At 40.5% G+C, this 14,964-nt stretch overlaps 1 protein-coding gene across 3 annotated transcripts; it reads left to right on the top strand.

Annotated features, from left to right (window-relative positions):
* The first annotated feature begins 1,222 nt into the window (after nt 1-1,222).
* LOC139715317 (WD repeat-containing protein 26-like) lies at nt 1,223-12,137 on the top strand. 3 transcript variants are annotated; one of them, XM_071626892.1, is made up of 8 exons: nt 1,223-1,668; nt 4,284-4,422; nt 5,900-6,040; nt 6,956-7,075; nt 8,649-8,794; nt 9,325-9,533; nt 10,359-10,526; nt 11,241-12,137. In XM_071626892.1, exons 1-8 carry the CDS (start codon nt 1,463-1,465, stop codon nt 11,264-11,266), a joined length of 1,155 nt encoding a protein of 384 aa, XP_071482993.1. In that variant the 5' UTR covers nt 1,223-1,462; the 3' UTR covers nt 11,267-12,137. The 3 variants fall into 3 exon arrangements, with proteins under 3 accessions (XP_071482993.1, XP_071482994.1, XP_071482995.1); XM_071626893.1 differs by having other exon boundaries at nt 1,223-1,763; XM_071626894.1 differs by having other exon boundaries at nt 1,225-1,674.
* The last annotated feature ends 2,827 nt before the right edge of the window (nt 12,138-14,964 follow it).

Below are 14,964 nucleotides of genomic sequence, written 5' to 3'. Positions count from 1 at the left end.
ATATCTTCTCACTTGAAATTATGTGTATGACTTGTTTGGGAACCATATAGCTTCTTCTTCTGTGCAGCTCTTTTCCTGTAGAAAGCCAATATTGATCTACAAGTCATCTGTGAATTTCAGCTATTTTTTATCATTGTGTATGAAGTCTGGCATGTGATGTTTCACCTCAGGGCCCCTTGTTTCCCATCAAAGTGTGTATTCTGCATGAAAAGTCTATTTCTCATTTATTTATAAAAAGATGAGATTTTATACTGCTTCAGACCATCAAATTTCTATGCAGGATGCTGTTGTTGTTATAAGCAGACTTTTCACCTTCAGTGTCAGCTCCAGTCATCTCCCTTGCAGGCAAAAGAGCTACTGCACACACCCCCTCCTCTCGCCACTTCATGACTTGATTGATGATCAAACTCTTCAGCGGAGTAATAACTATTGTTATGTGGCGCTTTTTGGGATGTATCTATTGAAAAGGACAGAAATGTACATTTGTAGATGTGAATATATAGACAGCTGTATTCTACATATAACTTTGAGCTATACGAAGTTTTCATTCGTACATAAGAAGAATTGTATTTTGCTACAAAGACGATAAAGTCTGAATAAATTATGAGAAGTTACAGTGTGCCTCCTGAAGTGTTTCTGCATTGATAATTTTAAATTCAGTCTTCCATGTCTATTTCTTCATATTATTCATAGTGTATGATCTTGCCTCAATCTGTCATAAAATGTAGTTGATGCATACTCAATTTCTGTATGGGGCCTAACATGACATATCTATTCTGAAAATAAAAACTTAGCTGATTATCATAAATAACAATTTATTGATCAAAATATAGGGCCTACATATCTCACTATCCTACAAATAGAACTAGATTAAAAGGATTAACAGAATTTTGTTGAATAGTTAAACTTGTCAAATTGTTAAACTGTAAGATGATAAATGTCTAATCAGTAGGCCTATTGCTATGAAAGATAAATTGTAGACCCCATTCACACATTTTTATTCTTTTGATGCTGTCTTGCTTGATCCGGCAATGGCTTTTTTAAGCCTTTCTATTCGTGTTCAATCAATAATCATTTTTCCTTATCTCATAACCATGCTTGCTTTAATTGATCGATATTTTAATATTATTATGTCATCAGAACCTGCCTTGCTTGATAAATTATATAAGATTATGATAGTGATATAATGATTATCATTATCATGATTTGAAATATCTAATCATAACTAGTACCCTGTATGGCTTCAGTTTGCTACTTTCACTGTACTTATTGATGCCATTGCATACTCACTTTATCCAAGATTCGGTGATGGAAACCAAAACAAACGCTCTTGCCAAACCCAGTTGGCAATATCATTAAGGTGTCCTTCTGTTTCACTGTGCTTTCCATTATTTCTACCTGCTCCTCTTTAAACTTAATTCCAGCCTCCTCCTCTAATTCCTTGATAGCATCTTTGAACTCCATGATGATGATACTCTACGAATGGTCCGAGAACTACGAGCAACATTGTACATGTACATATATGGCAGATGACGTAACCATGAATATTCATTTGCGCATGCCCAGATCAATTTACTTACGTGATATTTTCAAAATGGCGAGCGGCAGTGTCGATAGTGTCGAGTGGGGTTCCAGCAAAGATGATGGCGATTTCTCTTGTTTTCGGAGGTAATGGTGAGCAATACATAGTCGGCTAAAATATTCAACATTATGGTATTACAACATGTGGCTTTTTGTTGCGAATCCATGTGTCGTTTTGAACGGTGAGTTTGTGACAGAATTGTACGCGTCGCAGTACTTCCTAAAAATCGTATGGGATGCTTCGGGGCGCTGTTACTGTGTTACAGCGCCCCGCGACGGGGTTATGAAACAGCATGATTTGATCGTTCTTCGGCCGTGAACTAGTAGTGAAAAAGTCGTGGTTTTGGAGCCCTAGAGCTGCGGACAAAAGCCGATGTAACAATCGGCGGATTATCACCATGAATAGCATGTGTCTTTTGTTCGATTTTCACGCTGCATAACAAAAGAGTCACTCTAGCTGGCGAGGGGGCGAGGCAGGATGTCGGTGACTGTTCTGCCCGAAAAGCACGACTTTTTCACGACGTAACAACTACTAATCCACGGTAATATCACATCGATTCCAGCACATTTTCACAACTCGTTCACCACCTAATCACAACGCAATCACGGCAAAACCACGGGGACAATATGTAAGTGCAAAAGCACGACTTTTGCACGACTAAATCACAACGAAACCACAAGTAAAGGACGGCGTTTTCACTGTCAAAGCATCGCGAATAGTGTTGGTAGTGAATGACACTCCGTGCTTCCCCCTTTTATGTTTCTATCATGTACAATTGGAAATTTTTAACCCCTGCTCTCTGTCCCGTCCCATGGGTGAATCACAAACTTGTCAAAGAAAAACAAGTGGCCCTTTTCATGCCTTGCAGTTCCTCTTTTGTTGTACATGCTTGTAGAACTGTATAGCATCCATGCACTTCAGGTACCAGTATGATTATGTAAAATTTGAGAGTTTTTAGCTCACCTGAGCCAAAGGCTCAAGTGAGCTATTGCGATCGCCCTTCGTCCGGCGTCCGTCGTGCGTCGTGCGTCGTCCGTCGTCCGTCGTCCGTCGTCCGTCGTCCGTCGTCCGTCGTGCGTCGTGCGTAAACTTTTTACATTTTCATCTTCTTCTTGAAAACCCCGAGACCGATTTTCATCAAACTTGGCAGGTAGCATCCCTAGGGGGTTAGGAACTCAATTTGTTAAAATGGGCACCATACCCCACCCAGGGGGCCCCCAGGGGGCCCACACCCCCCAAAAATTAAGGAATCTGTAAAAATCTTCTTCTCTAGAACCAGAAGTGATAGAGCTAAGTTAGTACTATGAGTTAGTACATTGATGACTGTAGTTTCAAGTTTGTTCATGGCAGAATCAAGGGTGCCCCCCTTGGGACCCAGGGGAGGGGGGTGGGGAGGGGTTCTAATGGGGCCTAAATTGTACATTTTCATCTTCTTCTTGAAAACCCCATGACCCATTTTCACCAAACTTGGCAGGTATCATCCCTAGGGGGTTAGGAACTCAGTTTGGGAAAATGGGCACCATGCCCCACCCAGGGGGGCCCCAAGGGGCCCAAATGCCCCAAAATTAAGGAATCTGTAAAAATCTTCTTCTCTAGAACCAGAAGTTATAGAGCTAAGTTAATACTATGAGTTTGTACATTGATGACTGCACTTTCAAGTTTGTTCATGGCAGAATCAGGGGTGCCCCCCTTGGGACCCAGGGGAGGGGGGTGAGGCGGGGTCCTAATGGGACCTGAATTGTACATTTTTATCTTCTTCTTGAGAACCCCATGACCCGTTTTCACCAAACTTGGCAGGTAGCATCCCTAGGGGGATAGGATCTCAATTTGTTAAAATGGGCACCATGCCCCACCCAGGGGGCCCCCAGGGGGGCCCAAACCCCCAAAATGAAGGAATCTTTAAAAATCTTCTCTAGAATCAGAAGTTATAGAGCTAAGATAATACTATGAGTGAGTACATTAATGACTGTAGTTTCAAGTTTGTTCATAGGAGATCCAGGGGTGCCCCTCTTGGGGGCAGGAGGGGGGGGGGGGGATTGGTTGGGAAGGTCCAAATGGGGTGCCTGAATTGTACATTTTCATCTTCTTCCTGAAAACCTCATGATGTATTTTCGTCAAACTTGGCAGGTAGCATCCCTAGGGGGTATGGGATTTCAATTTATAAAAATGGGCACCATGCCCCACCCAGAGGGCCCCAGGGGGCCCCAATCCCCCCAAATTAAGGAATCTTAAAAAATTTGGGCCCTTATGGTACATTTTCATCTTCTACTTGAGAATGCCTGGTCAAATTTTGGTAGAGCTGTGAATAATTGAGATTAGTGACTGCGTGAAAGGTGAACTTGCGATACTCAGGTGAGCGCTAGACCCGCGGGTCTCTTGTTTTTTTATAGTTTGTAATTTTCAGATTAAATTTATCGTTGTGATGTACTAACTGCATTTTACCATCAAACATTGCTTTCTGCATAATGAGCTCTTAACTGACATTGATAAATTTATATTGGGTAAATTTTAGATGTAAGCAATTTGTTGATACACCAAGCTGTCAGTTATGTTATTAAGTTACTGAGTGTATGTTTGAAATAATTGAGTGTGTGTGTTTAAAGTGATTAAGTGTGTACTGTGTATGTTTGGGGTGATTAAGTGTGTATCCTGTATTTCTTGTGAAAGAATGCCCTTTGTATTTCTTTCATTGTACCACCAGGAATCAGTTTCCATCAAAGACACATCAAATTCTCCATGACCACTGCGATGAGGTGTGGTATTGCAAGTTTTCTCCAGATGGGACGAAGCTGGCCACAGGGTCCAAAGACATGACAGTTATAATATGGGATGTCATAAAGGCAAGATATTCATGAACAGTTTTAATGATGTTTTTTTTTTCACTCTTGTGAACTGCATTTGCATGTCATGGTGTCTTGTATAAAAGTCACAAATGTAAATGAATAACAAATGCTTGATAAGCTCATTACATTTATCACCTTTTCAATCAATTATTCCTTTCAGAAATATCAAAGACCTATCAGGTATTCCAGGAAAGCATCACTAAAAACACCGGAAACATTTTTCTTTTCTTGTTTTTTTCTTTAATGTGAGAAAGGACCTATTGATTAAAGAAATTGAGTCAGAAAGATTTATTGCAAAGTTGAAGGAAGGTTTAGATTTGGAAACTACGTATAGACACAACCTTTATTGTCAGTTAAGTTTTAGATTACTTTTGGTAATGGATGAAAAAAATTCCAACTTATAACACCATGAAGGTGAGACGTCTCACCTCCCTGGTCAGAATATTTCTCGTAACTGAGTAAAGATTCAAATACATGGCACACAGTCGAATATTCTACTGTATGTGATGGTAGTGTCACAGATAGGGATCAAGGTTCAACCCCTGTCATGGAACTTGTATCCTCAAGCAAGACAGTGCATCCAAGTTGCTCTTCTCTCCCTCAGTGTAAACATGGGTATCCGGAAAGAAGTTGAAGATTAAAAGATGTATGTGTCTGAGGGATGGGGTTAGGGGAGCCATTGCAGTGTTTAGTGTATAATCACAATATTTTGAGTTCCCTAACTATTTTGTACTTTTTTCTTACGCTTTCATGAAGTGCTCTTTTATTTGTGACTGAATAAGTTAAATCTGCATAGACTGTACAAAGTCAGTGCTGGTCATTTTCAGGTGGATCAATCAAGATTTTTGCCATATCTTTATGGTGAAATGGTAGTTGTGCCACTACAAAATTAGGAACTGTCTTGTTCTCTGACACTTCACTGAAGTTTGATGTCAATACCCAAGACTTTTAAGGCATTAATGTCAAAGCTGCATCTGTTGTTCTTGGATCAGCTTCACATGGCTTTTTGCAGCAAATGTAACTCGTATAAACCGTGGTCTCTATGGCCCAAATTCACGAAGGTGGTACAAATGAAACCATGGTTTAAACCATGGACAAAAACTATGGAGCGCCAAGTGTCGCATGGAATATTTCGTTACGAAATCAGTCATTTCGTCGATGAAATGATTATTTTGTAACGAAATAACAACATTTTGTAACTAAATGAACATTTCGTCCACGAAATGATAATTTCATTAACGAAACGGGTAATTTTGTCGACGAAATGAACAATTTCGTAACGAAATATTCCATGCGACACTTGGCGCTCCATAGTTTTTGTCCATGGTTTAAACCATGGCTTCATTTGTACCACCTTCGTGAATTCGGGCCAATGGGAGCTTTTAGCCTTTAAAGTTATCACTGTAAGGGCAATGAATGAAGTTTACAAATAATTTGAAAACCTCTTCATGCTTTTTTTTTTTCTGTGATGCAGGAAACACTGGAGCTGAAGCGTAAGAAGACGTTGGAAGGTCACGCATTTGGCGTGTCATTCCTGGCGTGGAGTCCAGACAGTAAATACCTCATAGTGTGTGGTCCTGAGGACTCCTCAGAACTCTGGGTCTGGAATGTTGAGGTGAGGAAATGGGTAGAAGACGTAAAATGACTGATCTACAAAGGAATATTGCAAATGCATACCATGAATAACGGTGAATTAACCACACCATTTTTCCCCCAACTAAACTGGTTAAAATTCAGGGTGTGGTTTATACACCGTTACAGCCAATACCTACACCCAATACCTACTGGTATGATTGCAAATGTTATGATTCTGTATTCTTTTTATTCAATTGGTGTCTAATAAAAATAAGGATAAATCATTTTAGGCATGAAATGTTCGTTCAACCCTGCAAAAAGATAGCTTCATCATGTCATGAGGAAAATCGGATCAAATGTTCATAAACAAAAATATGAGGAGATAGCCCAGGCAGATATTCCCCCCCCCCCCCCCCCTTTGATGGCCAAAACAAGGGGTGCCGTTAATACACCATTATTTACGGTACTCATGAGAGTGTTGTTGTAGATCAAACAGTGATATTACAAGGGGTAAAGTTAATGAATCAAAGTTCAGAGAAGAAAATCTAAAAATATTAGAGTTATTGCCATTCAAGAGTCAGTGCATGTAATTGCAGCAGAACCCCCCCCCCAAAAAAAACCAAACAAACAAACAAACAAAACAAAAACAAAAACAAAAACAAAAAAAAGTGGAGGCAGATTGCATATGTACTGACTCATCTCGGAATTTAAATTGTCCTGCCCAGCACACTTACTGTGCAAATGTCCTTGGATGAAAGTTTTATCTACTTTGTCTGTCTTTTAACCCATGTGTAAAGAAGGGTACCTGGCTATGCTGGGGTAACATGGACAATGAGGCTGGGCTTTCTAGAACACTCCGATCACAGTGAAGATTTTTTACGGTATGATTTTTATTTGATTTTTATTTGTAGCAGCTCACCATGAAATCATAATTGCCCGTTTCATTTGTTGACAGACAGGTGAAGTGAAACCCAAGATGAGCCAGTCAGCTGATGACTGCTTGACAAGTGCCTCGTGGAATGCTGACTGCAGGAGATTTGTGACGGGTGGGACAAGAGGGCAATTCTATCAATGCGTGAGTAAATTATTATCGTCCATTGTTCCATCCACTTTCATCTATTGCTTCTTTAAAGGTTGTGATGCACACATGAATAAATGGGAATTATGATCGACCATAGAAATAGGTTGTTTGAGTTTTGTCCTGTAGTGAGCACAGGGTGACTTTGTGTCATTCTAACTACATCATGTATTTTGTGAGTGTAACATTTCGCAATGTGGGCAACTGTGCGAGTGGTTGAATTTGTGGGCAAGAACCAAATTGACAAATGGAAAGGAAGCATCCTCACCATGGATACAATATCAAACACATTTTTGTCATGGGAGGCAATATTTTCGACAGCTGCCGATTTAGCGAATATTGGTCGACTCACCAAATGTACCCAAATAAAAATACTGCAAAATTAACAACCTATGCAGTATGTGTTTTCATATTTGAAGGTGTGATTGGTCACTCATTGAATTATCAATGTGCAGTCTTCATATTAATCTGCTTCCAACAGAGACAGAATGCTTTGTTAATATGTACTTGCAGTTAATGCATAATCAATGTATGCCTACTGATCCTGAGAATTGCTGCCATTGTGTAGATACATCCTTTGTATCCCATTTTGAACAGTTTGCTGGTTGAGAAGTTTCTCTGTAGGGTTGACTGCTGTTAATTATCCACAATAAGGATTCATACTGTGAAAAACAATGCACTTGAAGATCACATCCGTGGAATTTATCACATGCATGTGATGATGCATGCTTTGTATCTTTAAAGACACTCAGTCGTGGCGAGTGGTTTGTGCGGCACGGAGACGAACGCAACACGCTGCCTCCCCCATTCTGTATCAAATGTAGTGACCCCCGAATGAGAATAGCGCTGGCTCAATGGGTCAGCGAAAATACGGTAGGCTACAAGAGAGCTCCCTGTGCTTATCTCCTAACCCAAAATGGCTGTCCCGAGAGCTTCCGAATGGACGCACACTCTCAGTGCGCATGCGCATGAAGAGAGGCCAAAAGAGCCACGCGTCTTCTGGCCTCTCTCCTCCAATCACCGCAGCTCGCGGTGACAATATTTGTGTACGATGCGTACACACACACGCACACAACACACACACACACACACACACACACACACGCCGCAGCGTCTTCTGGCCTCTCTCCTCCAATCACCGCAGCTCGCGGTGACAATGTTTGTGTATGATGCGTACACACACACGCACACACACACACTTGTCTCAGTGGTAGCATTGTCCCACACGTTTATGGATATAGCATCGAGTCTGCCATTGCGCAATTGCATGCACAAACTTCGGTCGTTCGGAGTTTACGTACCATTAGGGATGGCGATCGGCTGCCTTTAACACCTTACATGATCCCTGATCAGAATGGCTGTTAATTGCTTCACCAATTCATAGGATGTTAAAAATAATGAGTAGATTATCTGATAGCCAAGTGCTTACTTTGTTGTTTCTGTTAATTATTATTCTTTTCTTTCTGCATGCTTTTTTCCTCACTGAATAGATATGGGAAATTTGATGTATCTGCCTTTTTTTGTTTGTTTAAATATGCCTGTTTGCTGGCAATTTGTTCTCCCTTCCCAGGACTTAGATGGTAATGTGCTGGATACCTGGGAAGGTGTCCGAGTCCAATGTCTGTGTATGAAGAAAGATGGCAAGACAGTGTTAGCAGCTGATACTCATCATCGTATCAGGGCGTACAACTTTGATGACCTCACAGACCAGCATGTGTAAGTTCATGTCTAGTGTAAACCAGCAGCCATTGTAAGGTTTTGCTTGGGACCATATTCTTTTATCATCCCGTGTATCTGTCACAAAGTTTTGATTCCTGTTCCGAGGTGGAAATGAACATGAAATATGTTTGTTTTTTTTCTCTGAAGTTGGTATATTAATAACTAGTTACTTCAAGGGAAAGTGAAATAGGGTCCTTATATTACATTCTGTATCTGACAAATATTTCAGAATTTTTAGTTTATCAACCTGTTGAGTGGTGTTATCATGTGATGATGCTGGTCATAGACAAAGAGGAACAAAGTCAAGAGTGACAGAAAAAATGTCACGTTACATCTATGATTATGATTCTATGTCTCATTAACTGTGAGGCTTTAACTGGAGATGGTGGTGGCAAGCTTCTAGTTTTTTTTTCTTTAAATAATCATTTGCAGTGGCAGATCATCAAGGGTGTCTGTTTTTCCACTACATAAATGTTATCATCTCCTGTCACTCCTTGAACCTGCTCTTTGTTTGTTGTCCCGCCCAGTTTGCAGGAAGACCACTCCATCATGTCCTTCACAATCAGCTCAGACGAGCGCCAGGCCCTGCTCAGCGTGGCCTACCAGGGCGTCCACCTCTGGGACATCAAGGACAAGCTGCTCATACGCAAGTTCCAGGGGGTCACGCACGGCTTCTACACGATACACTCCTGCTTCGGCGGGGTAGATGAGAAGTTTGTGGCAAGTGGTAGTGAAGGTGAGAACCCACTACTTAAACAAACAAACAAACAGCAGTGGTTGTTTTATTGCTTAGCGTATATTTTCTGTGATGCACTACTTCAAAAAAATTAGCAGTAGTTATTTATTGCTTTGTGTATATTTTCTATAATGCAAGTTCATTGGAGTGATGGATAAGAATTTTGTGTTCAAGCTGGTTTGATTTCATTAATTTTCATTTTTATTTAATGCACATGTGGTAAACTAAAGGCATGTTGTGTTGGTGGACCAGAGGGTAAGATTCACTGGGGTTTGTCCTGTTGTTATTTTTTTTACCTACTGTATCCAAAGCCTCTTGACATTTCAAATGGGCTGGTTTAACGTTAAGTGCGAAGTCCCTCCGTCATGTATTTTATGTTTTACATCCTGCCACAATGGATGTGTTTTCTGCCTTTATTTTAACCATGTAGATAAACTGAATTCATTCAAAACAAAGGAAAAGTAAACATCAAAACTTCAGAAATTGCAACAGAAATTCAAGATGCAGACATGTATTTCACCTTGATCAAGTGAGAAACAAAACAATATGAAGTTTCTTAAATATTCGTGGATTCAGACAAGGTAGCAAGTATAACAATGTATGCAATCAATTCTGTGCGATGAAAAGAGGTCCTGCTATAATCATGTGAGAAACGCTGTCGAGATAGATCTGAGGTTTTGAAGGTGGGTATAGGCATCCTTTATCAGCTATTTTCTCAGTGACTGTTATGCATGATATATTGTCACAACATCACTATTACAGACATGTGTGTGCATGTATGTAGTCCTGCAATGTCAAATGATTTCTTACCTGTCTTTTCTGCAGATAACAATGTATATGTGTGGCACACAAAGCAGGAGTTGCCAATTTCAGTATTGCAGGGCCACACCAGGACAGTCAACTGTGTGGCGTGGAATCCAGTGCTTCCCAACATGCTAGTTTCCGTTTCAGACGACACCACCATCAGGGTTTGGGGACCTGACGAATCCTCGGGTGAGAAATGCTGAAATGTGATACAGAGCAAATGCCTGCTCGTAAGGATGTTGCTATTCTTTTCATGTTTCCTTGATTTCACTAAACTTTATCTCGAAATGACATATGATGTAACGCAACATGTGCAAGTAGTGTTTCTTGTTTGTTTTAATGGCGCATTGTAGGCAAGCATCTAGAAGTGAGCCAAGAATTTTTGTTTGTCGGATCATGCTTTTAGTTTCTTTGACTGTGGAAGGCATTGTTTGGTTTTCATATGGAGGAAAAGGTGCAGTTTTTGGTGGAATGCAACTGGGAATTAAAAAGAGATATTTCTAGCTTTTATGCTGTCAGCATCAAACTGGCATGAGTCCACCGCTGTTCACGACCTTCTCCCCCCCCCCCCCCCCCCCCCCCCCCCCCCCCCGCAAACTATTGAGTTTTCCTGATCAGTATATTGTATTCTCAGACTATCATGTCAAACACACAAGGGTCTCTGTTTTATGAAGAGTTAAAATTGTTGATTTCAACTGTAAGTCTATGGCAGCCTGTGTGGTAAGAAATTTAAAATCAATTTAATCTTTTGATAAAATGGGACCCAGATGTCATACTTTGAAGTCTGTTGGTCTGGTCAATAGAGGACAAATTGAGATTTTGAATTGTGAATCAGATTACTTGTGGAGAATTGCAGTGTGATGAGTATTGGGTATCTCCTTCCTCTGTTTGCATCTCTTGCAGAAAGTGACGGAAGCACGGAGGTTTGACGGAGACAGATGACGGGATGACCAGAGAGACTAGATACCCCAAGGATTGTAATATTATGCGTGACATGCTCTCACAGTGTGCAGGAGGAAGGACATGTGTATGGGAACCCACGCCCCGATGCCCAGCTGCTAGGTTGGCTGCATGATCTGGACACAGGGCGTGGCACCTCCGCAGGAATGACAGAGAGGAAACGAGAGGCCAGGAGGGGCGATGATACTGTGTTCATTGTCAGAATGATGACGAGAGGGGAGGTACACTTTCTGAACAGGAAGACCTGTATGTGATGCACAAAATGTTGTGAAACTTTCGCTTTGCCATGCGACTGGGAAGGACTGCACTCAATTCTACTCTTATTTCTGCTGAGGAGCATTACGGCCTGTGGCATGTTGTGACTGTTCGCTTTCATCTCCCGTGTGGCTGCTGCATTTCCCGGTCTGTAAGCGACTGGAAAAAAGAAAAAGTGGAGGCAGATTTCATGTGTACTGACTCATCTCGGAAACCTGTGTTACATTTGTCATAGAGCGTCAGAGAAGTTTGTACAAATGATCTGACGTGCTGAGTGAAATGTGTGCTGAACATACAGGCAGTTGCAAGTGTATAACTCGTGTCTCAACACTCAAAGCTTTACATCGCTGTACCAACACGTCCCTCTCTTTCTCTTTCTCTATCTCTCTGTCTTGCTCTCTCTTCCCATTCTGAATGGGAGAAGATTCAAATGTAATCCATGGCTAGATATTGTGTACGTGCATGTGTGTGTGTGTTTGTGTGTGTGTATGTGTGTTTGTATGTGTGCGTGCTCATGGGTGTGTATGTACAGAAATTGACCAGTGAATGGTTGGGAGAACATAAAGCCCTCTGACACACAAATTCTGGCCAGATTCAAGAAGTGTGTGCAGGAGGTGTCAGACATGTGGCGAAAAACCAGTGTTTGATGTAAATTGTTGCATGAAAACTTGTTCTGCATCTGGTGAGAAATTAGGCGTGTACATCAGTAGCTGGCATCAATGTGTAAGTCACACAGAGTGTAACACAGCTAGCTGCCACTGTGTGTAGACATCTGTTCTGGCACTGAGCATAGTGTCAGATGCTGTAAAGAGCACAATTTCAGATGTTTGGTGAACAAAATGTTGGCTCAGAAAAGTTCAGTATTTGCCCGAGTGTCTTGAATTGAAGGAGAATGGAGCATGTGTAATGTGTATTGTCAAAGGAAATGGGAATTTTATTAGGACTTTGAAAAGTATGAAAGAGTGCAAATATACTGAAATTTTAGACATGTAGTAATGATGAATGTGAAGTTATTGTTTAGTTGTTTTTTTTAAAACATTAATGTCCTTTTTCTAGTCTTATTCTTTGTTACATACTTTGTTGCTTATCTGAACTGTCTGTAGAGGAGAAATTAGGGTTGGTACATTCTCTTGTGTGTGTGTGTGTGTGTGTGTGTGTGTGTGTCATCTCTCCCTCCATTTATGGAGGAAATGATCTCTGGAAGATGTAGACGAGATGTGGCTGGCATACAAGCGGTATTTTCCTAGAGTAAATGGAGAGCCCACTGGACATGGTCCATCCATTGATTTCATAAAGATGTTGCATGCTAGCATGCTGATGTGGAATCTTAACTGAACCAGGACACATTCTAGCACTGGACTGTGGTCAGTCTGTGGTTAGTTACAGAGATTTTGTCCTGTGTTGACCACCCTGAGTGTTTCAGGTTCCTCATATATTGTTTTGAATAAGAGTAGTTCCGTTCCCATTTCCAGAACGTAAAAAGCATTCATGCAAAATGAAAGAATCTCTAGATATTCCAGTGGGTATTCAAGAAAAACATAGCAATGAACTCAGCAATTGAGTGCTTTTCACCAACCCCAACTTACACTACTAAAAAGTATGTGACTGATGGATTTAGTCATCACCATTGGCTATAGCACATCTCTTCCTTCTACTGGCAATTGTGTCTCTTCTGTTTAGTAACCAATATTAGGAAATTTCATGGTCACCTTCAGACAGCACATTGTGAATTTAAGGATGCCCATTTGTACCACTGATGTGGATGATATTTGCATTATTTTTCATTTGCTTTTAATTTTGGTAAAAATATCATTGGTCTTCTGAGTGAGATTCATTGTTAAGATTATTTTTATTTCCAGCTTTGATTGCAGGACTTGATTTGAAATATCAACTCTCAGGGCAGGAAGAAATTAACTAAGGGAAGAGCAAATTGAGTCTATTTTTTTCTTTTTATGACAGTTTATTCATGTCATGTAATTATGTCGTATTCAGGGAATGCACAGCTGTAGGAGTTTTTAGATTGTTCTGTTGCACAAGTATAATATGACAGAAACAGCAGTATATTGCTTGACGGCCAAGAGATGCATGGCAAACATTGTGGTTCAGTGATTACGAAGAGTTTTGAGGTACGGCAATATCGTAGGTATTACTTGTGTCTGTTTATAAGCAGGTCAGTAGATCATTACATAGTGGGAACATTTTTTGCTGGTAACAGCTCCTGTGTTCTGTGCGCTGATATGAAAATTATTACAGATTTCTTGATAGCTACTTATTTGGGAATGACACTGCAGTAATGAACAGCGTTGATGAAAACGTGAAATGCCAATATGTATGTCACATCTGTTTCCACATCTTGCCTCCTTTGACAAAGTAGACATCTCTCCCTGCAAGTGATGATAGAGGGCGGGCTTTGTCGTAAGTGAACAGCGCAAGATGCCAAACATTCCACCTGCAGTGCTGTCCTTTTGGGGAGGTGGAAGAGAGTCTCTCTTCCACCTCCCAGGTCCCGTTGGGGATTTGTAATGTGCTCACTAAATATGTGGTTTGTTCTTGCTCTTCAATGCTGTTTCCTCCTCCACCTTTTAACTCCAACCTCCGTTGCTACGGTAACCATGATGCTGCACAGTTTAACCCACGCACTGTCCCTACTGTCATCACCTCATCTGTCTTTGTATCTCGTGTCTCTTCTGTGCTCATTATTCTTGTGCTCTGAGCAACCAAGTCAAAGTAGTTCAACAGATTCAGGAAATTTTTACTCCCGAGAAAGAAACGATTTGAATGCAAGCACTCAACAGGACAGGATTGTGAATAGCAAACATCAGTTGATATTTGACCCTCTAAACTTACTACAAAAGGTATCACCATTTACCTGTGCCCATTTGGTGTCCCATCAGCCACCCTGAGGTGTGTTTGTGTTGTGTGACTCTGATGACTCTGTGTGTAATCCTTCCCATTTATCTCGTCCATCAAAGCTTACTGATGTTGAGGCAGCAAGAAATTAACAAAAGGGGAAGAACAATTTGAGTCTATTTTTTTCTTCTTACGACAGTTTATTCATGTCTGGTATTTATGTCGTATTCAGGGAATGCACAGCTATGAGTCTTGTTAGATCATTCTTGCAGAGAAAGATTAATCTTAAATTATGATGTAAATGTATCAGTACATGTTTATCATGATTTAAGATTAATCCCTTTCTGTGTGTAACTCCTTCCTATTTATTTTTTTGTTTATGATGTCATATTTTCTTACAGGAAGTAAATCTTAATTTGTAATACACATGTATGAGTACATCATATTTGTTCACTTCCCAAAAACAGTTTTCGTTATTCATGTATCATGAAACTCTGACAAGAATAAGATTTTCAGATTTGTTGTTCTTTTTATAATAAGTGGACAGTCTGCACAAGTGATA

This window comes from Diadema antillarum, unplaced genomic scaffold (genome assembly GCF_040938485.1).
Source record: "Diadema antillarum isolate AM-2024a unplaced genomic scaffold, OU_Dant_1.0 scf00000046, whole genome shotgun sequence".
NCBI lineage: Eukaryota > Metazoa > Echinodermata > Echinoidea > Diadematoida > Diadematidae > Diadema > Diadema antillarum.
Note: the sequence above shows the minus strand (reverse complement) of the source record. Positions and strands in the feature narration are given on the sequence as shown.

Bases quoted from the DNA above. Each gene is read 5' to 3' on its own strand.
- LOC139715317 (XM_071626892.1), top strand. From the start codon at position 1,463: ATGATGATGATACTCTACGAATGGTCCGAGAACTACGAGCAACATTGT. The intron at 1,669-4,283 runs GTAATGGTGAGC...TTGTACCACCAG, and splicing joins GATTTCTCTTGTTTTCGGAG to GAATCAGTTTCCATCAAAGA. The intron at 10,527-11,240 runs GTGAGAAATGCT...CATCTCTTGCAG, and splicing joins GGGACCTGACGAATCCTCGG to AAAGTGACGGAAGCACGGAG.